This window comes from Talpa occidentalis, unplaced genomic scaffold, assembly GCF_014898055.3.
Source record: "Talpa occidentalis isolate TD23 unplaced genomic scaffold, MPIMG_talOcc4v2.1 talOcc4.2, whole genome shotgun sequence".
NCBI classification, from domain to species: domain Eukaryota; kingdom Metazoa; phylum Chordata; class Mammalia; order Eulipotyphla; family Talpidae; genus Talpa; species Talpa occidentalis.
The window spans coordinates 108,909,340-108,935,350 of NW_023602073.1; the positions used below are offsets into that span (position 1 = coordinate 108,909,340).

General features: G+C 40.1%; 1 protein-coding gene across 3 annotated transcripts in view; it reads right to left on the reverse strand.

Moving 5' to 3' along the window:
* PDSS2 (decaprenyl diphosphate synthase subunit 2) overlaps positions 1-26,011 on the reverse strand; it is a 251,369-nt gene that overhangs the window by 9,343 nt on the left and 216,015 nt on the right. Inside the window, exon 8 of one of the 3 annotated variants that reach the window (XM_054699073.1) lies at positions 13,131-13,811. The exons of 1 other annotated variant lie outside the window; for it this stretch is intronic. In XM_054699073.1, the coding sequence (XP_054555048.1) occupies positions 13,527-13,811 (285 nt within the window). In that variant the 3' untranslated portion in view covers positions 13,131-13,526. Of the gene's footprint in view, positions 1-13,130; positions 13,812-20,303; positions 24,738-26,011 lie in introns of those variants that run through there. One more of the 3 variants, XM_037520173.2, reaches the window with a different exon arrangement.

The window sequence follows — 26,011 nt, forward strand, 5'->3', positions numbered from 1 at the left end:
TTAAAAAAAAAAAAAAAAAACTTCAGGAATTTCTGGTCGCAAAAGTTCTGGAGGGTAGGTGTTCAAAATCAAGATGTTGTTTGGGCTGGTTCCTTTTGAAGGGGCTGAGAAGATCTACTCCCAGCCTCTCCCTCAGCTTTTGGTAGCCTCAGGCATTCCTCAGCGTGTAGATGGTGTTCTTGCTGTGTGTTCTCTCTGTGTCTCTGGTTTTGTCTCCAGATTGCTCCTCTTTATAAGGACACCAGTCAGACTGGATTAGGATTCACTCTAATGACCTCACCGTGACCATTTGCAAAGATCCTATTTCCAAAAAAAGTTCACATTCACAGGCACTTGGAGGTGTGAACTTCATCATCTTTGGGGGGACTTAATTAAAATCACCATAGGTAAGAAAAAGAGTAGCATGATAACTTGGACTCAGTCCTGGTATTCTGGAAGCAGTGAGTTCCACATGAATTTTCACCTGATAAGGTGGCTTCCAGTGGTACAGCATAACTCCAAGGATACCTGCAAAAACCTTTGTCATTTCAAGAGTCTGTTTCCTTTTTCATTCTAAAGATCACCTAACTTAGGGACCTCCCTGGTGGCCTAGTCTCAGCACCATCACCACTTTGGGGTTAAGTCTCAGCACCATCACCATATGGCCTGAGTTCAATCCCTAGCCAGGGAGCTAACCCACACACACAAAAAAATAATAATGAAATAAAATAAAACTGAGATCTTAGGCAGCTGTAACTTTCATTTCCTTACACACAGCAAAGGGCATCCCTACCCTACAGGGTGGTTACAGAGGAGGCAGTTATATGTAGCACTGTCACAGTGGCTTGGCATACAGTTAGTTCAAGAAAGGATAGCTGTTATTTTTAATGATTGTTTAAAAAAGATTTATTTACTTATGCATACAAGAGCTGGGGTGTAGGCTAGAGGTGCGGGAGGTAAGAGGATTCACCATAGACAGAGTTGGAAGCAGATCAGGCAGATTGACTGAAATACACTGCTGAGGGGAGCAGTGGGCACATCAGGAGAGGTCTGCTGTGCCATGTAGGTAGCTCCCTGGCCTGCTGGGGATCAAACTCGTGCTGCAGTGGCTGCGGACAGTTTCATAATGCTGTGACTTAACCTCTTGTGCCACCAGGGAAGTCCCTATTTTTATTGATTATTAACAAGATGGGCAAATTGTTGAACTAACTAACCCAGACACATAACAGTTATGGTTTTGAAAAACATTTCTAATTTTGCAGCAAAAGCACAAGATTCATACGAGCAGCCTCACTGCTGTGTGGAAGACACATAGAACACTACTTGAAGTTCAAATACCACCCAGAGAGGTGTGGGGGTGGGGTGAGGTGGGGAATTCCCAGCATACAATTCTAAAAACAGTGATGATTCCTAAACCACAGTCCTAACGTTCAGAAAGGAAAGGTGTGTCTGGCTGGCTTTCTCCAGGACGGGTTCCAGCAGCCTCTGTTGCATGTGTATGTACATTGCTGCCATTAGAGCCCCAAGTTTAATAACCAGGAGAGTGCACAAGCATAGGTAGTATAAGCAAATCTCAGTTCATACATTCGTGTGTGCAGCACAAAATAATCATTTTTATAATTTACTTTCTAATTTTGAGCCCCATATTTTGGGAGCTCTCTCCACCCCCGGTGGGTTTCCAGGGCCCCTGTCCTCCGGGCATCTGCCCACATGGATTCTTGCTGAGCTGTCCATCATTCTGCTCACCATGCCCTGGGGGCAGTGGCTCTGCCATGCCCAACCAGGGACATGGTCATCTCTTTGCAAGGCTGCCTAGAACAGAAGGATGTGCTGCAAATGCCTACAGGGAGCAGACAAGGAGAGGTCATGAGTGAAGCAGATGGTTTGCTTCTTAAACACATAAGAGAACATTCTTCACTTCCACAAAGAAAGCGTTTCTTTCAACACAAACCATTTTCAGTTCACCTTTTCTTTCCCGATTTATGGAAAAAAATCTTGGGTAAAGAGGTACATCCTCTATCATCTGGAAAACAGCAGTACCAGTGCTGTTGATGATTGGCAATACCTTGGCTTCAGTGTTGGAGTAACACAGGAACGGGTGGGGACTCTGACAAACTAGGGCCTCCAATCCATAGCCACAGTAGGCAGCCACTTGGTTCAATGAAAGGACTGAACCCAGTCTGACCGAATCTGCTAATTACCAAGAGGAAGCCAACCTCAGATTTTTGTGTGAAATTGCCGAGGTTTTTAATGCTGAATGACTGAAATTCACATGGACAAAGTCAACGCTAGCCCATATGCTCTGGCTTGTGGCCGCAGGCCATAGTTGAGTCCTCTCCGGTCAGTCATGCCACCGCATCCACTCCTGGAAAACTCACACAGCACCCCCAACTTGTCCCCAACCCCCTATCCTCCTGCCTCTGCCCAGGACATTTTGCCTATGGCTCAAATCTCCCTGCTGGGGCTTAAGATTCTAGAAACTCAAGCTTGAGAGTAATTTCAGCTTCCTGTTCCATCTCATCCCTTTACCAAGACAAAAAACCCAGAAGGAAGTGTTAGCTTGGAGCAAAAGAACAGAAATGAGAAAATACCAGGGGAATAAAAATATACATTATATTTTAAAAATATTACCTTGCCATGCACACTTACTGAACACACTTGATCTATAAAATAGCTTCAACATTTCTCTGTGATGGAGACTCTAAGGAAGTACTAGGAAAATATTTTTGGAAGGAAATCCCAATCAAAGATTTCATTTTTTGTGGTTAATATTGTATCTAATATAGAAGAAACTTGATAATATATTATGTTGTAACAGTCACTTTTATTGGTATAGTACCTTATTTTCTAGATTCTGCCAAGAGCAATTTCTGAATTCAATAATAAGGTTTTTAAAAAATATGCAATACCTCAAAGGTTTATCCATTGAGTTAATAGTAAACACATGATACTAGTTATTACTGAGCCGTCACTGGTTTAAAGGACTAATGTTATTACTGAGCCATTACTGGTTTAAATAACTAAAGCAATATAACCCTTGTGCTCTGGGAAGATGATAAATTTGGGAGCAGAAAGTTCAGACTCAAATTACTTTGTTTCATCATTTTCTTTAGTGGTGGGAGAGAGATGCTGGACTCAGTGTGATACTGATTTGAGTAACCAGGAGTGGGGCAAGAATATTAGAAATACACCAGATGAAAATCCTTCAAATAAATGACCTTATTACCCTTCTGACCTATATAATCAGCATGGAGCAAAGAGGAATAATTGCCCTTTGTGCCAAGTATGTGAGTATGAGGGGAAAGGGTGCAGAGGAGTTCAACAATCCACGTTTCCTGTTTCTTCTCTCTGGATATTTTACATTAGAAACTAAAGAAGGTTAGAGCTACTTTACCCCAATAAAAGTTTAAAAATATTTTAAAGCAAAGTATTAGACTCTGCACAAATAAGTGGCATGCTGGAGGGAGACTCATAAAGGTGCTTATGTTGTGATTCTCTAAGAATGAAACATTTGCTGTTTCTTGAATCCTCTTTCTAGGAGATACTGACATTCTCAAATGGTTTATACAAGAAAATACATTACCACTAAGTTAGTGTCCAATGATTTGATATTTAAATATTAAAAAATTAAGACACAAAAGGTGCAGCTTCTATAGCCAAGTAAATTCTTTATGAGATGCTTTTTGCAATCTTAGCTTTTAGTAAGAAAACTTTGTACTTGTGGACTGCATTTATTCAGCTGTGGCACTAGGTAAGTATGAAAATTATTTCAGTGCCAAAGGGATCTCCAGACGAGGCAGGAGTTAGTGGACATGTTTTCCCAGAGAGTTTCTGCAGTAACAGAATTTGGCTCATATCAAGAATAGAGAGTTGGGGGAAACTATTTAGTACTTAAATATAGGATTGAGCACTCACGCAGGTGACAGGACAAGGTAAGACCTTTTTTAAGATGCCCTTTTTTTAAAAAAAAAGATTTATTTATTTATGGATACAAGAACTGGGGTACAGGCCAGAGGTGTGGTGGGTGAGAGGATTCACCAGAGATAGAGTGGGGAGCACAACAGGCAGATTGGCAGAAATACAGTGCTGAGGGGAGCAGCAGGCGAGACAGGAGAGGTCTGCTATGCCATGTGGTAGCTCTCTGGCTGGGGATCGAACTCATGCTGCAGTGGCTGGTGATAGCTTCATCGGTTGCATCTTAACCCCTTGCACCCCAGGGAGGCCCCTAAGATGCCCTTTTTTTTCCCCCCCAAGATTTATTTATTTATTTATTATTTATACAAGCACTGGGTACAGTCAGAAGCGCGGGAGGGTGAGAGAATTCACCAGAGCCAGAGCGGGGAGCAGAGCAGGCAGAAGGACCGAAGTTCCCTGCTGAGGGGAGCAGTGGGCGGCAGGAGAGGTCTGCGCGCCATTTGGGACCCTCCTCCGGTGGCTGGCCGGGGAGCAGCCGGGGATCGAACTGGCACTACAGAGGCTGCGGGCAGCTTCGCAACCTAGTGCTCAACTGCTGCGCCACCAGGGTGGCCCTAAGATGCCCTTTAATATGACAAAAGTTTTCAAAATTAAACAAATATCTACTGAAACCCTATGACTGAAAATCTTTGAGTCTTTGGGGGAAATTAAGAAATGGATTAACAGGGGCCTCCCCGGTGGCGCAGCGGTTGAGCGCTGGGTTGCAAAGCTGCCGGCGACCTCTGCGGCGCCGGTTCGATCCCCGGCTGCTCCCCGGCCACAGGAGGAGGGTCCCACATGGCGCGCAGACCTCTCCTGCCGCCCGCTGCTCCCCTCAGCAGTGTACTTCGGTCCTTCTGCCTGCTCTGCTCCCCGCTCTGGCTCTGGTGAATTCTCTCACCCTCCCGCGCTTCTGACTGTACCCAGTGCATGTATAAACAAAACGAACGAACAAACAAACAAATAAATAAATAAAAACATGCCTCTATAAAAAAAAAAAAAAAAAATTTAAAAAAAAAAAAAAAAAAAAAAAAATGGATTAACAAGGCCCTTGTTCTCACAGTTTGCAATCTACATGAAGGGTCAATTATGAACCTTGAAATAACAGTATGAAGCAGAGGGAGGCATCAGAGGAGAGGCCCAAAGTGGGGCTGAGCAAAGAGCCAGAATATATCCAGAAGTTTCCATGGAGAAGGGCTGTCCTGGGAGCCTGCTGGAATGCTGAGTGAATTCTGACCCCAAAAGGTTGGGTGAAGGGCATTCTGAGTAGGAAAGTACAGGCAGCTGCAGAGGCAGGAAACTGCAGGCCATATTTGGAAAACTATAAATAGCTCTTTTGAGTGAAAAAACAAAGCCCTAAAGTCATTGGGAAGGCAGAGGTAACAGGTAAGGGCAGAGAGACAGGTGGTAGACCAATTAAGGCCTTCTTTCTGCCATAAATCTTCCTTATGGTGATGGTTGATTATGTCAGTGAAGATCAACATGGCCTCGGGTGGCCACAAGTCAAGAAAACCCTGACCCCAAAACTCCATCTTTGCAGCTCAGCAGTGTTGATTTCCCAGCTTGCCAACAAATTTAACCAAGAAATAATCAACAAATCATCCATAAAAGTTAACTGTCCACTGTAAATTTAAAATTTCATGGCGTCAATGCAACAATAGGGTTGGTTTTCTCTGGATGGAATTTTCCACCTTTGCAGGCCTCCCTCTTTTTTTCCTGCTTGAATTTCAATTAGTCTCAGTCTAGTCAAGGTTTTTACTAGCCAACCAGAAACACCTGCAGTAATCAAAGGCTCTAAAATAAAAATATAATGCTACTGTATTGTAAACAGTCAAGGGATCCTTGAGAAGTGCTATAAAACCCCTTGATAATACATTCATCACAATACAATAATGCAAAATTGGCAACTGGCTCTAATTCCTTGCCTATCCTCTATTTGAAAACAGAGCAGGGCTAGGGCTCAGAGGTGGGAGTTAAAGTTCTATGCTGGATGTGGGGATGGGGATTATGGAATGGAGTGCAAGTTCATGAAGGTCATATACTCCAGTGGATCTAAAATGAGTGTATGTGAGGGCCTCCCTGGAGGCATAGAGATAAAGTCCCAACACTATCATACTGACACTGCTGCAGCCTGAGTTTGATCCCTGGCCAGGTTGCCAACTCACACATAGTGCAGCACCTGTTTCACCCTTAGCAGTGTATTTTAGTAAATCCATCTGTTCTGCTCCCCACTCTGACTCTGGTGAATCCTCTTACCCCCTGCACCTCTGGCCTACACCCTAGTTCTTGTATGCATAATGAGTGTATGTGAGAATTATTAGGGAGCTTATAAGAAATACAGATTGTTGGACCTCACCCTCAGAGATTCTGATTCAGAACGCAAACCCTGATTATTTGATATAGGTGGTGGTTCACAGACTATGTGTTAATAGTGTTCCCACCCAAAACCATAACTTTCCAAATAGTAAGCTTTAAATTTGTTCTTTGCCCTTTAAATATTTTTTAAAAAATGCCCCGTGGTAGCCTTGTTTCAGAAATGGAGAAGGCAAAAGTTAAGTTTATGTTACTCAGTTTTCTCTCAAAAGAATCTCAGAATCTGGCCAACAGACTTTGATGTTGTGGAATTAATGATGTTATCCAGTGTGACTGGGCTCTGAATTGTCCCCAACAACACTTAAGTTGGAGACAACCATTGCCACCAGGTGGCACCAAATCACAGCTGACTAAGGAATGAATTTAGATAGGACCTGGACTCCCAGAATTCCTCACCAGCTAGCTACAGGACCACCACACTGGTTATTTTGTTGTTAATCTTATTTAAAAAATGTGACCTTATGTTCCATATGACTGAATGTTTTGGATCTCACTTATCCAATTACAGTAGGATCTTACTATATTAATTTATGATAAACAATAATAGAGGGAAGTACTTTCTTAGTAAACTAAAGATCAAAGGGCCTCCCTGGTGGCAAAAGGTTTAGTGTCTGTTCTATGAAGCTATCTTCAGCCACTGCAGCATGAGTTTGATCCTCGGCCACGGAGCCAACCCACATGAGCAGCAGACCTCTCCTGTCTAGCCTGCTGCTCCCCTCAGCAGTGTATTTCAGTAGATCCACCTGTTCTGCTCCCCGCTCTGTCTCTGGTGAATCCGCTCATGCCCCTGTACCTCTGGCCTACACCTTTAGTTCTTGTATGCATAAATAAATAAAAATAAAATCTTTTTAAAAAACCCCTAAAGATCAAAGACTAGACACAGCAAGTTGTTTTACAGTATTATTTAATTTACTCTTTTTTTTTAAAGGTATTGACAGCTTGCTTCTTAATTCATTCATCTTAATTACCTTGATAATTTGTACTAGATTTTTAAAAAAAGATTTATTTATTTATTTATACAAGCACTGGGTATAGTCAGAAGCGCAGGAGTGTGAGAGAATTCACCAGAGCCAGAGCGGGGAGCAGAGCAGGCAGAAGGACTGAAGTACACTGCTGAGGGGAGCAGCCGGGGATCGAACTGGCACTGCAGAGGCTGCGGGCAGCTTCGCAACCCAGTGCTCAACCGCTGCACCACCGGGGAGGCCCTCAATTTACTCTTTTCAACAACTGAGTTACAAGTTGAATAATATGAAGCTATCTTTTTTATAGATCAAATCGGTCAACTCTTCACTCTTTCATAGTTCAATCTAGCTATTATAGGTCAATACTTATTTAACTGTTCATTGGATACTGAGTGGTATACACAACTTATAACTTACACTTATTTTAATTCAGAATGTCAATGTGCATGTCTGCTTTAGCTATTCAGGATGTCTGCTTTAGATATCAATTTTGAAAGATGTAGTAAAAAACTTTTAACTATAACTTGATTTACCCATTTCTCCCTGCATTTTTTTAGTTGTTCCTTTGGTAGTTTGATTCTGTGTTGTTAGGTGCATATATATATATTTTTTTTTTAAATAATAAATTTTATTTTTATATTCCCCCATACAACATATATATTTTTGATGGCTAGATCTTCTTGTTCTATCGTTCCTTTTTATCAGCTTATTACACCCTCTTCTATTTTTTTTTATTTTTTTGCCTAATATTCTATATTGACAGTAAAATTCTTCCTCCTTTTGCTTTTTTCTTGGAGGGTTTTCCCTTTTTATATTGGTTCATTTCCCCTATCTTTCATTTTCACTCTTTCTGTGCTTTTTCATATAAGTTTTCTTGTAGACAACTTATTAATGGACTGCTGACTAACCCAGTCTACAAGTCTGTTTCTTAATTGGTGCACTTAATTTATATTTATTATAATTCACTCTAATGTAAGTACTTATTTTAACCACTATTCTATTTTTTTAAAAATTTACATTGTATCCTTCTTTTCCCCTTTCAACTGTTAGATTTCTTTTTTGCTGGCTTAAATGTTGAGCATTAAAGTCTGCCTGGAATCTGTCTAACTCAAATCTCATATTCTATCTGTTGTACCACATCAAGAACTAGATGTCAACGGAACCTTAGAAATTTGTCTTCTATCCCAGAGGATCTAAAACTGGAGTGTGTGAGCACTACTTGGAAACTTATGAAAAATGTAGATTCTTGGACCTCACCTTCAGAGATTCTGGCTCAGGAGGTCTGGAGAAAGTCCTAATTCCAATGCAAGCCCCTGATTTTGGATGCAGGTGGCTCACAGACCACATTGTGTGAATACTGTTCTCATCCAAATCCCCAACTTCAAGATGGTAAGATTTACATTTGTTTTTGCCCTTTAATAATTGTTTTTTATTTTTTATATTTTTAAAATTAATCAATTAATTAATTAATTAATTTGTTTTTGTGGGACCCTCGCAGGCGACCGGGGAAGGAACCGCGCTGCAGAGGCTGCAGGCAGCCCCGCAGCCCAGTGCTCAACTGCTGTGCCACCAGGGGAGGCCCTAATAATTGTTTTTTAAGAAGAAACACCCCTAAATGGACTCTAATCATTCCTTTTTCAGTCTTTTTTCATGATGTTTTTTCCTATATGTTCTAAGAAATTGGCAACTTGCTCTCATTCCGTGCTGATCCCCTCTTTGAAAACAGGGTAGGGATAGGGCTCAGAGGTGGGGGTTCTATGCTGGATGTGGGGTTGGGGGCCATGAAATGGAGGCCAAGGTCCTGAAAGTCATCTACCCCAGTGGATCTAAAATGAGAGTATGTGAGAACTGCTTGGAAGCTGAGAAATGTAAGCTTTCACAATCTATTTGTTCTAATCAGTGTTTGTCCTTTACTACAACAGTAAGTCCTTACTTAACATCACCAATAAGTTTCTAAAAACTGATTTTTAAGTGAAATGACATGTAAGAAAACCGGGGTCTTCAATAATCTCATTTCATATAACATGTGCTGGGATTGTTTTTTTTCTCCCTTCTCATCAACATTACAATAAAACATTGAATAAAATCACTCTATTTAAAGACCTGCTGTATTCTATTTTTCTTGTTTGCATAATCATCATCAAAGCACATTTTCTTTTTTTTTAGTTTTTTTTTTTTTTTTAAAGATTTAGTTATTTATGCATTCACGTACTAGGGTACAGTCCAGAGGTGCGGTGGGTGAGAGGATACACCAGAGACAGAGTGCAGAACAGAACAGGCAGATTGACTGAAACACACTTGAGGGGAGCAGCAGGTGAGGCAGGAGAGGTCTGCTGTGCAACGTGGGTCACCTCCCTGGCCGGAAATTGAACTCGTGCTGCAGTGGCTGCGCATAGCTTCATAGGTTGAGTCTTAACCTCTTGAGCCACCAGGGAGGCCCCAAAACACATTTTCTTTAACAGTATTTCACTATCATCCTATATAATAGTTGCTGTTAGTTAACAAGAATCACTTAATAAGTAAGCATTTCTATAAGAAGACACGATGAAACTTAGAGAATTTTGCCTAGTAGTACATTCAGTGGAGAAGCTAGGGTTTGAATCCAGATCTATTACTATTTGTTATACCCCAATGTCTTTTTTTTTTTTTTTTTTTATAGAGGCATGTTTTTATTTATTTATTTATTTGTTCGTTTGTTTCGTTTATACATGCACTGGGTACAGTCAGAAGCGCGGGAGGGTGAGAGAATTCACCAGAGCCAGAGCAGGGAGCAGAGCAGGCAGAAGGACAGAAGTACACTGCTGAGGGGAGCAGCGGGCGGCAGGAGAGGTCTGCGCACCATGTGGGACCCTCCTCTGGTGGCCGGGGAGCAGCCGGGAATCGAACCGGCGCTGCAGAGGCTGCGGGCAGCTTCGCAACCCAGCGCTCAACCGCTGCGCCACCGGGGAGGCCCTATACCCCAATGTCTTTAAAAGAGAATGTGATCCCAAGAAGCCCCCAATGCAGCAGGGGAAGAAAGACAGTCTTACTCCATGATCATCTCTGTGTACAAGACAATGCTTTGCACATAGTAAAAATAGATGTCAGGGAAAATAAAGCATGATTTGTTCTAGTTTCTTACTGTTTCCTCTGTTGATGGTTTTCAAGCTAGGGGAATCATAACCTGGTGAAAGAAAGAATCAGAAAGGACTGTTTGGGAAAGCACACATTTGGAAACAAATTAGAAAGAGCCAAAATAGAAAGGGAAAGTCACCCAGTGAGTTTCTTTCTCCCCAGAGCTACTATAACAGGTCATCAAAATTGCATTATATGAAAATATCTATCATAAGATAGAGCTATTTTCATTTTACTCAAGTTTATTTTCTTTTTAAAAGATTTATTTTAGGGTCTCCCTGGTGGCGCAAGGGGTTAAGCACTGCACTATGGGGCAGTCCGCAGCCTCTGCAGCATGAGTTCGATCCCCAGCCAGCCAGGGAGAAACCCACATGGCAAGGCAGACCTTCCCTGTCTCACCTGCTGCTCCCCTCAGCAGGGTATTTCAGTCAATCTGCTTGTTCTGCTCCCCACTCCGTCTCTGGTGGATCCTCTCACCCCCCCCCCCCCGCATCTTTGGCCTGTGCCCCAGCTTTTGTATGCAAAAATAGATAAATCATTTTTAAAAAAGATTTATTTTATTTATTTATGCATATAAGAATGGGGGTCTAGGCCAGAGGTGCAGGGGATTAGAGGACTCACCAGAGACAGAGCGGGGAGCAGAACAGGCAGATTGACTGAAACACACTGCTGAGGGGAGCAGCGGGCAGGACAGGAGGTCTGCTGTGCCATGTGGGTTTCTCCCTGGCTGGGGATCAAACTCATGTTGCAGTGGCTGATGATAGCGTGGCTGGCAATAGCTTGACTGCGCTGAGACTTAAACCCTGTGCCACCAGGGAGGCCCCACTTTATATTCACTTTTTCTAATTGATTCAATGAAAATCTTTAAGCAATACAAAAAAATATAAATTGGTACTACTTTCCTCCTTCCTGTACTCAATTTTATAATGCTGATGTTGAACATAGTCGAACAAGAAACTACCTGTAACTGGAGAAATTATTGCTGTGAATTTATGAAACACACACCTTTTGCTGCCTCCAGCTGGCATTGTTAACTAGATTATAAATAGTACAGGTGACAAACTGCAACAGAAGGCACTTCTTGATGGGCACATGCCTTGAATGGATGAACTGTTCAAACACAATGGTTAAGTTGGAAACTTTCATTAGGACTAGCCAAGGGGATTGTAGTTTATTTCTTAATCAGAGCCTTGCTTAAGAATCTAATCATAGAAAGATTTATGGTAATCCCTTCTAAAAATAGATATGTATGCTATTATTTGGGTAAATAAGTTATACTTCAAGTTTATCAACATATTTTAAAACTATTTTGGGGAATCCCTGGAGGTGCAAGGGGTTAAGACTCAGCACTATGAAGCTATCAGCAGCCATTGAAGTACAAATTCAAGCCCCAGCCAGGGAGCTAAGACCTCTCCTGTTACAGCAGAACTCTCCTGTCTTGCCTGCAGCTCCCCTCAGCAGTGTATCTCAGTAGATCCATCTGTTCTGCTCCCCACTCTCTCTCTGGTGAATCTTCTCACTGCCCCCCACCCCACCCCACACCTCTGGCTTATATCCCAGCTCTTGTATGCATAAATAAATAATCTTAAAAAAATTTTGATGTGTACTTAAATTAGGATGTTCCCCTTGGATCAAATAAACTCTTACTGTGTATATAGGACAAAGATATAAAATTAAAGACTACAGTTTATATTTATTCTACTCTTGAATATAACGCTTACACTAGATCATTTTGCTGAAATTACCACTAGAATTTGAAAATTTTAAAACCATTTGAAAAACTTCAGCTAATGAGACCAAATAAAAAAGATGCCATTTATTTTGATTGTATGACTACAAAAATTATCATTAATAAGGCAATAGTTTCGTGGTGTTCTGTAGTGCTAGAGAGTAAAAATACATAAATGCTAATATGCAGGATGTTTCAATCATTGCAAGATGTAGATAAAAGACTAGTGAAGGCTTTTGTTATTTGACAAATAGAACATTTGTGAATATCACCATATCTTATGCTTGCAATAATTTGGTTTTCAAGAGTTTTGTTTTGTTATGGCTGTAAAACAACCAGAATTTTAACACTGAAAACTCTTCCAGATGACAACAGAGGTGAAGGGGTTAGGGCCAACATTTTCTTCCTACACATTTGTTTTTAGGCATCTATATTTGCTTGAGTGCCTTGATACCATGGTGATAGCTTAGCAACAGCTAGATACAAATTAAGGTAATCTGTCATACCAGGCTCTGATCATAAAAATTTGGTAGGTAGGGCATGAGGAGAAAAATACAGATATTTAGATATTTAGTGATCTAATAAAAAAAATAACTTGCTCTCTCTACTAATTGCCTTGTGTATTCATAATATATATGTCTGTGTAAATATGTGTGTATAAATATACAACTCCATGAAGAGGTGAGAATTTTTAAAAACCCCAAATAACCCTAGGGTTATAACTGATGAAATAAAACAAAAAATTTCTTAAATAGGGAAGAAAACATTTTAACCTTTCTTAATCAGGAACTAGATCTCAATGGTGCAAAGACATTTCAAAAGGATTTTTTTGTACATCCTATTTCTGTTGAAATTGACAGCTATTAGGAGGACAAAATTACACAAAATAGAAATAACTTTGGACCAGCAGGCATGGTTACATGATGGATACTACCATGACATTTTTAAAGTCAACACACCATATGATGACTTTTACTATCTTTATCATAATAGTTTTTATGTAAAGTAGAGAAAGTAAAATCTGAAAGGAAGAACATAACATTTGGAAAGTTAGGAGTAAATGAAATCACCTTCATTTTCAGGACTGTTGATTTTATTTTAAATAGCCCCAAGTGGTAAGATACAGGTTAAAGCACATAGTTGTTAATAGTTCTACAGAGATGGCAAATAAAATGATGTATGCTGGCTCTGATACTTAACCGTGATTGCCTGGAGTTGTGTGTTCAGGATTCTAAGGGTTGTCTGTGAATGAGGAGCAAATGTCTCCTGGGTCTGAGACAGGGATTAGAGGGTAAAAGACTTGTTAAGTGGGTGTAGAAGGAAATGAGGCTAAGCCCAAGTACCAATATAAACTTTAAATTTGTTTTATATTAAAATGAATGCAAATGTTTCATTTAACATACACACATAAACACTTATATACACACATAAATATATGGAATACCATAAAAGTGTAAAAAATCATTTGTAGGGCCTCCCCGGTGGCGCAGCGGTTGAGCGCTGGGTTGCGAAGCTGCCCACAGCCTCTGCAGCGCTGGTTCGATCCCCGGCTGCTCCCCAGCCACCGGAGAAGGGTCCCACATGGCGCGCAGACCTCTCCTGCCGCCCGCTGCTCCCCTCAGCAGTGTCCTTCGGTCCTTCTGCCTGCTCTGCTCCCCGCTCTGGCTCTGGTGAATTCTCTCACCCTCCTGCACTTCTGACTGTACCCAGTGCATGTATAAACAGAACAAACAAATAAATAAATAAATAAAACATGCCTCTATAAAAAAAAAAAAAAAAAATCATTTGTAGTTAAATCACCTAACTAATCATGTGGGGGAAAAATACACTCTTAGACAACATGAATATTAACCCTGTGGTTTCTCAAAGCACCCAGAAGGCTACTGGGTATCCTTGAGAGTCTGGACCCCATGATGTGAAGCCCCACAGCTAGAAGGTTGATAAAAATAAAAGTGCTTAAATCTGTGCAAGATAATGGAAGATTCAGAGAAGTTAAGTGATTATTTATCATTCGTAGAGCTGAGATTTGAAGACTCCAAAGTCCAATTTCTTAATAAAGACTGTGTATAGTCCTCCAAAGATAAGTTTCAGGATTCAGAATTTGTTACGAAATTATTGATCTGGAAAAAAGACTTTGGGGGCCACAGAAGATGATACCCACATATGTATTAAGTTGGCAATTTCAGTAATACTGTTAAAAAAGTAAAGCATGGTCAGGCCTCCCTGGTGGCCTAGTAGTTAAGTCTTAGCACAATCACCTCTACGGCCTGAGTTCCTTCCCTGGCCAGGGAGCTAACCTACATAAGGTGCAGCAGACTTCTCCTGTCTTGCCCGCTGTTCCCCTTAGCAGTGTATTTCAGTAAATCCACCTGTCCTGCTCCTCACTCTGTCTCTGTTGAATCCTCTCACCCCCTGCACCTCTGGTCTATACCCCAGTTCTACACAAAAATTTAAAAAATAATAATAATTAAACAAAATAATATATTAAAAAAAGTAAAGCATGGTTTCTACTTGGGATGATAGAAGAGTTGTAGAAATGATGATGATTGCAAAACAGTGTGAATATAATTAATGTTATTTGAATTGTACTCTTAAAATGACTAATGTGGCATGTTATGCTACATACATATTACCAAAACTAAAAAAAAAAAAAGATCACAATATATCGATAGTGAGATTAATGTATTGTTAAGATGGTGATCTACAAAATTTGATCTACATATTCAGTGCAATCCTTATCAAAATCCCAGCAGGATCTTTTGTAGAAATTGACAAACTGATGCTAAAATTTTCATGGAAATGCAAAGGACTCAGAGCAGACAGAACAATCTTCAAAAAGAGCAGCACGTATAAGTAGGGAAATGTAAATAAAAGTAATGGATCGTATCAATGTCAATATCCTTATTGTGATAGTGTATCATAGTTTTACAGGATGTAACCATGGAGTGGTGGGGTGGAGGGGGTGGAGGGTTGGGAGGAGGTACTGCAAAGGGTGCATCGGTTCTTTCTGTATTATTTCTTGCAACTATTTGTGAATCTATAATTATCTCAAAATAAAAAAATTAATTAAAAAAGATAATTAAGTTGGAGGACTTACACCCCTGATTAAAATATTTATAAAGCTATAGCAACCAAGGCCATGTGGTACTGGCATAAGGACAGACATAAAGATCAAAGGAATAGAATTGAGCACCCAGAAAGAAACCCTTATATTTATGGTCAATTAATTTTCTACAACGTTATTAAGGCAATGCAAAGGCAGAAAGAATAGTCCTTTCAAGAATTGATTCTAGAACAATTAGATATCCACATACAAAAAGATTAATTTAGTCCAGTGGTTTTTAATGGAGACGATTTTGCCACCCTCTCCCCTAACACTTGGCAATGTCTGGAGATAATGCTGGTTGTTATAACAGGGGGCAGGGAAGCTACTGACATTTAGCGGATAGAGGCTGGAGCAGCTGCTAAACATCCAACACTGTGTAGGGCAGACCACCATAACACAGAAAGATCCAGATAATCATGTGACTAGTGGTGGATATGAGAAACCCTCATGCCCATAATGGTACTTTAGAACCAAAGGAAAAACAGATGCTTGTATCATGCTTTAAACTTGACTTCCCACAGGTTTCTCAAAAGACTAAGAATGGATCTGCCATAAAATCCAACAATCCCATTGCTAGGTATCTACCCCCAAATTACAAAAACACTAATTTGAAAGGGAACCCAAACCCCCATGTTTATAGCAGCACTATTTACAATAGCCAAGATTTGGAGACAACCTAAGTACCCCCCATAAGATGGATGGATAAAAAAAAAAAAAGATGGATGGATCAAGAAGTTGTGAGATATATACACAATGGAATACTACTCAGGAGGCTCCCTGGTGGCGCAAGGTGTTTAGAAGCAGCACTATAAAGCTATCCGCAGCCACTGCAGCACGAGTTTGATCCCCGGCCAGGTAGGTGACCCACATGGTGCTGCAGACCTCTCCTGTCTCGCCTGTTGCTCCTCTCAGCAGTGTATTTTAGTCAATCCACCTGTTCTGCTCTCTGCTCTATCTCTGGTGAATCCTCTCAACCCCCCACACCTCTGGCCTGTATCCCAGTTCTTATATGCATAAATAAATCTTAAAATTAAATTACTACTCAGTAATCAAAAAAGACAAACTCATGCCATTTGTAGCAACATGGATGGAGCTGGAAGGGATTATACTAAGTGAAATAAGTTAGAAGAAGAAAGATAAATACTGGACGGTGTCACTTATATGTGGAATATAGAAAAACAAAGGGTCAGATTAAGACAGGCTTTAAAACCAATCCCTGAAAACTGACCATAGATCTTTGGCTTTGGTGGGGGTGGAAGTTGGGGTGAGACTACAATGGACTATGGTGAAGGACTATGTGTGTTTTGTTGGTGGGAGTGCTATACTGACTACACTGAAGGGGGAAATCTTACACTGTCAAAACACTAGGAAGGATGTAAAATAATGGCATGTTAGTACCAAAGGAAAAAAAAGATGTTTGTATCATGATATAAAAAAAATTAATGGGCCTCCCTGGTGGCACAGGTGTTAAAGACATAGAGCTATCAAACTATCAACAGCCACTGCAACATGAGTTCAATCCCTGGCCAGGGAGCCAACCCACATGGCACAGCAGACCTCTCATGTCTCAGCTGCTGTTACCCTCAGCAGTGTATTTCAGCAGATCTGCCTTTCAGTAGATCTATTTCAGTAGATCTGTCTTCAGTAGATCTACTCCCCACTCCATCTCTGGTGAATCGTCTCAGCCCCCACACCTTTGGCCTACACTCCAGTTCTCGTATGCATAAATAAATAAATCTTAAAAATAAAATTAACTACTTCTCACCATATTAAAAAATTAACTCAAAATGGATCAGAGACCAACATTTAAGAGCTGAAACTATAAAACTTTTAGAAAACAACATGAGCAAATCTTTGTGACATTGGATTTGGCAAATATTCTTTAGTTATGACACTGAAAGCATGATCTATAAGAAAAAATATTGATAAGTTTGACTAAATCAAACTTGTACTTTAAGAAGAAAAGTTAAGCCACAAGACTGGGAGCAAATATTTGCACATCATACATTAATAAAGGACTTGTATCCAGAATATATAAAAAGTGTTTATAAATCAGTAAGACAAACAACTCAGTAAATAAGCAAAAAATCTGAATAACATTTCACCACATCAGATCTATTAATGGCTTATATGTTTATGAAAAGATGCACAGCATTATTAGGAGAATGCAAATAAAAATCACAATGAGATACTGTCTCATTTCTATTAGAATAGCTATAATAAAAAAGAGAACAAGAAGGGTTGGTAAGGATGTGAAGAAACTGGAACTTACCATCTGTTGTTGATGGGCATAGAAATTGATAGTTACTTTGTAAAACAGTTTCTAAATTTCAATAAAGTTAAACATAAATTTACCTTGTGACTCAACAATTTTACTCCTGAGAATCTATCTACTCAAGAAAAATGAAAACCAATGTCCACACAAAGACTTATACTTGACTACTCAAAGCAGTATTATTCACACTAGGTAAAAAGTAGAAACAACCCAAATGCCAACTGACAGGTAAATGAATAAACAAATGTGGTAAATCCCTATAGTAGAATACTATTTAGCAATTAAAAGGAACAATAATGATTAGGTTTACAACATGAATAAAGCTCAAAGCATTTTGTTAATTGATAGAAACCAAATGCAAAAGACTAGGTATTGTACAATTACATTTATATAAAATGTCAACAGAAGGCAAATCTAGAGAGACAGAGTAGTGGCTGCTTAGTCTGGATGGAAGTAGGGGTTGACTACAAAGGGGCACAGGGATCTTTAAAACTGACTTGTGGTGATGCCTGCACAACTTTGTAAATTTACTAAAACTCATTGAATTATACACTTAAAATTTTAAGGTCTATAAACTATACTTTGAAATAGTTGCTTTTAAAAAATGTTATTATAGGTATTCTACAAAAAAGATGGATAAAAGGACAGAGAAATGTGCCATAGAACTATAAATTGGCAACAATTAGGATGCTCACAATAAATTGGTTTTATTTTATATACAAAGTGGGTGTAAGTTACTGTGCAATTCATGACTTATGGAAGGAGAGCAGACGGTGACATCACAAAAATGCCTGGAAAATGAGAAGCAATGTTAACAGTAAACTTAAAATAATTATTTTAGGAAGGAAAGGATCCAAGTGTCACTTAATTCTTTGAGGAGGATGATGTTTTCTAGTTCATTTGAAGCCTTAAAATATAAAATCTAAACAAGACTATAACAAAAAAAAAAAGCAAGTTCAGTGTTATAGAATAAAAGATTTAAGTCAAGTAAAGATTATTTTGTTTCCTTTTGAGCCCTAGGCGTTTCCTTTTCCAAGCCTTTGAAAAAGCAAAGATGGTTTCTCATCTCTTACAAAATGGTTTCCCTGTGGACTTGGCCAAAAGCAAAAGCTATGCCAATTAACTGAATGACCTTTCCTGCCCTAGGAGACTGTGAACTCCAGTGGGAAGGAACAAGTCATATTGCAGTGTGGCTGACTGAGAAGTTATAGTGAAGGAAGAGAAAAATACATAGAGGTGTGAGTCCATCTTGCAGGAAATGGGAACCACCAACCGAGATTAATCCTTCAAGTTGAAGAAATTTAAGGGAATTTGCTCCATAGTTTTAACCTGCTCTATGGAGAACCTGCAGGGGCACTATTTTTCCAAGTCAGAAACTTTCTTAGTAGTAAGTGAGGAGGTTGACTTATGAAATATTTACCATACACCCATCTCCACTAGAGGACCCAACCTGTAACAGAAATTAGAAGCTTGCTTAGAATCTAAACTACTTACCAGACTGCATCAACATAGGAAAAGTCTGATTATGTGAAAACCAGCAGGACCCAAAGCTGGATTTATACTATAATTCTAACAATGCAAAAAAAGATATGCATGAGAGAAAAGGCTGGAGGAAATACAAATGAAATGGTGACTGATTATGTCAGTACAGGAGACTGAATAATTCTTTGTTTCTATTTTTCCAAAATTTCTTTAAATGTTTTTAGAAGGTGGAATTTAAGCTATTCCAACAGTGAAGGCAGTGAAGAGTCCATTGTTTGCAGTGATGATGAACTGTCTCAGAAGTGAGCAAATCAAATTGAAAGCAAATTGTCGTAGCTTCTCTGTGAAGATGGAGTCAGCATCTCCAAAAAGAAAGAAGAAAAGCTTGAGAAACTTTCTCTTTCACTGGAAGAGAAAGTATACAGTCCTGTGTCCCTTGGTGACATCTTCGTCAGCAATGGACTGCATATGTGACATGCCTATGGGCTGCCACACACAGCCTAGGTGTGAACTAGCCATACCATCTAGGTTTGTGTAACTGCTTTTCTGTGAAGTTTGCACAACCATGAAATTGCCTAAGGACACAGGTCTCAGGATGTTAAGTGACCTTCTATGTGCTAGACTGTATCTCCAGGAGGAACAATCCTCTACCAGAGGAGTCCTAAAAAATAGCTCTTCAGAGCTCTAGGGGCAGATGGGGTGAACTAAAGGGAGGGGTGGATTCCACTATCAGCTTGGATAGTGGCTGATATCCAGAAAAACCTCTGGATTCTTTTTAGGTGGACCTTCTTTTTCAGTCACATTTAGAAGTACGTTACATACTTTAGAAATATATTATCTCCTTGAAAGAAAGGCAGGGCCCATGTTGAAATGATGTAACAGTTAATTTGAGAAGGGATCACGACTAAAGGCAGGAAAGGAGAGGTAATCTTTTAGATTGCCTTGAGTTTTTTAAGAGAGAACAAAATAACTTGCTAAATATGATTAACAATAATGGAAACTATTAATAATAATAGAATGGCTATTGTGTCCTCATACTTAAAAGGAAATAAAAAACCTGTTCCAGTTCTGCCCCTCTTGGCATTTTAGCAATAGTGTGGCAAACCTCCAGACTGAGAGGTAGTCACAATACATTCTAAAGAGAAATCTGGGGGCTTCCACTGGTCAAAAAGAAGATACTAATTACAGGATTTCAAAGTAGAAAGATGAATAAAGATGCAGGAAAGGATCGTCCTGAAGTTAAGAATGCTTGAAAAGGGTTTTCTGAAAATCAAGGTTTCCCTTATCAGTGATGAACTTGCTGATTAGTCTTTAAAAAAAAAAAAAAAAAAAAAAAAGACTCTACTTGCCCAAAGACATTTGTTATAGCAATTTGTCAGGTTTTAAAAGGCGATCACAAATTATTCAGATTAGTTTCTGGTTATCTGGATTTAATGTGCTATATATACTGGTCCTAAAAAAGGTCTACATCTTTTTGGAGCACGTTGCACTAACGTAAATGTCTTTTACTACACATTTGTAAGTATCATCTGCATCCTGGGCCATAGCAACAACATTGCCAGGGACAAGATGAAGTCTCAAACATTGGAGAATGAGACCTGGACCACACAAAATCAGTGGTGATTTATTTTTAGGTATGAATGGATAACCACATTACATGAGCAATATATTAAAAAAAAAAAGAAGAGGATTTAGTAGTATTATCAAGTAAAAGCTCACTACAAAGTTTGATGATAGTCACAATCCTTAGCTTTCAAACTAAATTTGATGGCAAATAGCTCACTATCTAATCAATATCAAATTGATGTTGGTTTTTTTTTTTTAAAGATTTATTTATTTATGCATACAAGTGCTGGGGTACAGGCCAGAGATGCGGGGGGTGAGAGGATTCACCAGAGGCAGAGTGGGGAGCAGAACAGGCAGATTGACAGAATACACTGCTGAGGGGAGCAGCAGGCGAGTCAGGAGAGGTCTGCTGCACCATGTGGGTTGCTCCCTGGCGGGCCAGGGATTGAACTCTTGTGCTGCAGAGGCTGCGGATTGCTTCATAGCGCTGTGCTTAACCCCTTGTGCCATCAGGGAGGCCCTGATGTTGCTTTTTTCTTTGGCAGAAAAGAGCTTGCCTAAGTTGGGGAATTTAAAAGACTTGGGGCAGCATATTGCTTTGTAGTTTCTGGGGAAATATAATTTAAATATTTAGAAAAGAATTTATTTAGGGATGAGAGTAAGAACAAAGCATATCAGACAGGAAGGAAGGGAAATAAAGAAGGGAAAACCACAGGTCCACTGGTGCTAATGACACAGCCTTGGTAAAAAAAACTTGATGGGCAGTAGGATGAGTTGCCTAGTCCTATTTGAATAGGTGAACTCTATCAGTACTGGGGAGCCCTGTCCAAACATTTTGGCCCACCACGCTGACCAGGAAGCACCATGAGAGACAAAAAGCATTAGATCCTGATTAATGATTATTATCTCACAACTTCCTGGAGGGAGAAGGCCAAGAGCCCACTAGGGAAGTGGAGCTGAATAGGGAGGTGAAGCTAGAAAGACTGGGAAGAAGTCTTGGAGGAGGCAAATAAAGCAGAAAGACATATGAAGAAGCCTCACTTGTGTCTCGGCCTTGGACTTGTACAAGAGACTTAGGGGACATGGAAGGAGACACTTGAAAGAGACAGGCGTGGGTGAGACCCATAGGGAAACTGACAACAGCAGGTTTTATCTTGACTTGTATTTTGGTTTTGCACTTTTCCTTCCAGATTTGCCTGGCCTCTTCTGCCCCTTTCCTATAAGTTCCCACCAGAAGGTACATCATCAGGCTTATGGCAAACTTTTGGGCCTTGGCTGCCCAGCTTGGGGCCAACCCTGTTTGGCTGGGTATTTACCCATGAGGGGATGGGTAACTTTGGGTGTTTCATAGGAAACCTTTATTCTTTCTCTTCTCTTCATTGCATAGCATGTCTATTCATTTTTTTCTATTGAAGGTCTTATACACTAAGAGTTTGTTTTTATGAGGCATATGGCAGAACCAATTCAGAGCAGGCAGGTTTGGGGGTCCTGGAGTGCCCCTCATTCTGCTTGTCCTCTAACATGAAGACAAGCCAGTCAGTCACAGGTAGTCCTCTCTGTTGACTGGTATACATGTAATAAGCCTTTATACTCAACAAAGAGAAAACTGATAGGGAGGAGAATGAAGGTGGGTTCAGGGACCTTAAGTGAGTGAGGTTTGGAAGAACAAACTTGCAAGTTTGGACCAAGTAGAGGGAAGCAGGACAATGGTTAATGGTTGAAATTTTCCCTCCAGTACGAAACTTGGGATGGCGGGGGAGGTGGACAAAGAGGGGTGACGGATATCACCTAAGACTAATAACTCTCATTTGTCAGTACCTTATTTGCATGCACCCAGACAGTAGTTTGATGTATGACTGAGATGGCTTGAAGCCCCTAAATTCTCTCTAGGGGCCTGAGGAAGGCAAGTAACATTTAATACTTTGGCATGAACTGGCCAACAGGTGGGTTTTAACAAAAGCTTGCCAAGATGCTAAGGAAATGAGAACTCCGCTAGGGAAGACCTGACTGGAGGGGAGAGGCCAGGAACTACTCAATGGTAGCGTGGGCCGCTGAGCCCAGGAAGCAAGGCAGCAGGCACAAGGTGTGGGGAAAGGTCGGTATAGTAAATAAAGGGAGCTGGGAAGAGGAGAGGTAAGTAGGAAAGGCTCCCAAAGAAAGCAGCAAGGTGAGTGTTGAAACAGAAGAGCCCAGGATTACGTGTTAACCAAAGGAGAGCAGGCTGGGAACACGTTAGGTCACCTGGGAAAGTGCTATATGTCTTCTGCATTTCTTCAGAGCTTTCTTTCTCCCTGAATCTCACATGGCATCTCTGCTATCTGAACAGTCAGAAATGGCAAGCTTTTAGAAAATTAAACAAATCAGGAAGGAACGTCATACATTCTTCTTGTTTAATCATATTTTATATATGAGGAAATTGAGGCTCAGGGAAAACGACTTGCTTACGGTCATACAGCAAACCAGCTGGTAAGCCAGAATTAGAAAAGGCCTAGGATCCTGTTCTGTGCCCTGCAGAACTAGACCATCTGCTTAATAAAACCTACACCTCCAAGTTCCTGCATATGCAGAGAACACAAAGCATGACTCCTCCTTGGTGGAAGTTAATGATTAAAACCTACTCTGATCTAAAATCTCTAACTAGAGTTACTAATTAAGCCAATTTCTGTGAGAAAAGACACTTCAAACAGAAAAGTGGAGTTCTCTTAAGATAAATCTAGGCTTTCGCATTGCTGTATCATAAACTGTACAATTAATATTGAGTATTTTTAAAAATATTTCATCATACATTAACCTCTGCAGCTTTGTATTTTCTCTTTTCTTAATTGCATCCCACATACTGGGCCCTGAGAAAGACAGTTTTGTAACTTTTGGGGAGGGAAAATTTAACATTTTAAAATAACTTCATTTAGTGTTGAAGTAGAATGAGGTAATAAAATCTGTTTGCTGTGTTCGCTGTCTCCAGATAGGATTGTAATTACACTACATAAGGAAGAAAGGTAGCTGAGTCTCAATCTAGATCATTTATGTAAACTCAGCCTTCTTGTCAACGAAGTTCTCATATTGCATGCATGCAAACCACAAAAATCATCTCTTATGAACCACATAGAGACAGTGTCCGATTGCAGGCTTATATTCTTTCTGTAATTGGATGTCTGTGGTTCAAGACCAAAATTTGACATTCTGAGGTTAAAAAAAAAAACAACAATATACAACCATTATATATCTGAAACTTATAAAAATTAAAGGTATTCTCTACTCCGTGGTATTACAAACGAATACATTTTACTTGAAAAAAGCATCCTGCTCAGGTTAAAAAAAAAAAAAAAAAAAAAACTTTGGTTCTGTGAAGTGTGTTTGAAAAGACTTTGTCATTAAGAAGGAAAAACAGGCAATTCCTACTACAACCAAGTTAAGATCTGATAACATTTTAATCTCCTACTTCAAATATTGACATTTCCCCCTTTCCCAATCTCTCAAAAATTATGAGGTGCAAAGCATATTCACACTGTATCTATGAATACAGAGATAACTGCAAAAAGACAAAGCATTTTCTTAATCATTGAACTGCTCCCTGTGATGACAAATTAGTCGCCAGTTTCTGATTTGACAGTCCTATTGGCTGGCAGAGATAGTGTTTCTCTTGACACCTGCAGCTTCCAGCTAGCTCTGTCCTCTCTAGAAGGAAAACCACAGGCCACCGCCCTGGCGCCATCCCTAGCTTGGTCCAATCAATAAGGACTTATTTCCTGTCCATTTGCTGAGGTCACAGGAGTGAATCTCATTAATTATTTCTGCTACTGCATCCTCAAGTGTGCTTCTGGCGTGACAAGTGAAAACTGCTTGACCTTTTTCCTTCTAATTTTGTTTGCAGCAGTTCCAAAAAGAAAGCAGTATTCATTTAGCAATGTGATAAAAGGCAGGGTGAAAATGTATGTTTTTAAAGTCATTAACATGTTTAGATATTTCATCATGAAGGCTCTCCCGATCACCTTATTCCCCAGTTTTTTCAGCTAACAATAGTGTCTTTTTAATTTGGTGTCACGAAAATCTGGTCACAGCAAACACAATGTTTTCTAAAGCAGATCTGGCCTCCGAGGGAGGAAAGCTCTCCAGGGCTTCCAGTGCCTTGTTTCCATGGTAACGACACAGGTCAATAGCTGAAGTCACACCTTTGCCAGCTTTGATTGTTTCTCGCAACTGTTAAGAAACAAATGAAAGTCAGTTTTTAAGGTACCACAATTAAACTGGGGAGAGGATGTGGGAAACAAAAGAGAGGAGAAACAGTATAGATTCACTGTTTCTGCTATGTTCTTTTGAGGTAAAGAGGACATCATTCCCAATGGTTTTGAGACACTAACATTCCCTAAAGCAGCTCAGTGTCTGCACTCCAAAGGAGCACAATAGGCTCCAATCAGCCTAATTACACCTCCTCCCGACTCCCACCCTTTGGTATCTTGAAAAGTGCCCTGCTGGGGGCTGGCGGTAATGAAGGCAGAGGGCATTTACATCTCTGGCATTTTGAATTCAGCAGCCTGGTATTCTTATTTGAGGACGCCTTTATTAACATCATGGTTAATAACTATATTTTTTTACACTCTATGTTGACATAAGAGTCCACATGAAAATTCAAGAAAGATGCAGAGTATTAGATCTGAAAGCTACCTTTTAAAATGAAAAGATTTCATTTGACTAGAAAGAATGAGCTAGAAATGGAGTTGATTTCCAGTCCCTTTCTTTGATGACAGGAAAGAACCCATAAAATAGTTACACTTCAGAGCTGAAAAAGATTTTGAATGATTTGGTCCATCCACTTTCTCCTGCCTGATTCCATCTTCTCTTCCTCAGTGAATGATTCAAATGTCTGCCTAATTTCTTCTTCAGAAAACTGGGAGTCTTCCTTCAGAGCCAGTCAGGTACAAGGCAGTACTTGTTATGCTCGCCCATAAATGAGCTTTCTGGTCCCCAGAGATGGGGTGGGGTCAAGTGACAAGTTCTAATCCATGAGTTGTGAATGATGCATGTCACTTTTGGGCGGTGGCACTTAACCGGCATGTGAATCTCTCTCAGGGCATCCTTCTGGCACATCCACTGGCCATGTTAGAGAAGCTCCTCGGTCTAGATCCAAGTGACCACAGTGAGTAGCACGGTCCCTCTCCAACCTGCATTGGACATGTTGAGCATAACCCCATCTTGTGGTTTTGATACAGTTTGGAGTCACAGAGATTGTATGGGTGTAGCAATTTTGACTGATATAATCACTAGGTCCCAAACATTCTATCTCTTTCAGAGCTCTCAAATTTATCCTGTTTTTCATTTCCATTGCCACTACATTAGTTTAGGCTATTCATCCCTCGCCTGGCTTATTTTTGCAATCACTTCTTAGAGAGTCCTCCCACCACCAGTTTTGTGCCCCTGGACTCCATCCGTCACGCTACCAAGGAGGTCTTTATAAAATGCAAATAAGATCTTGC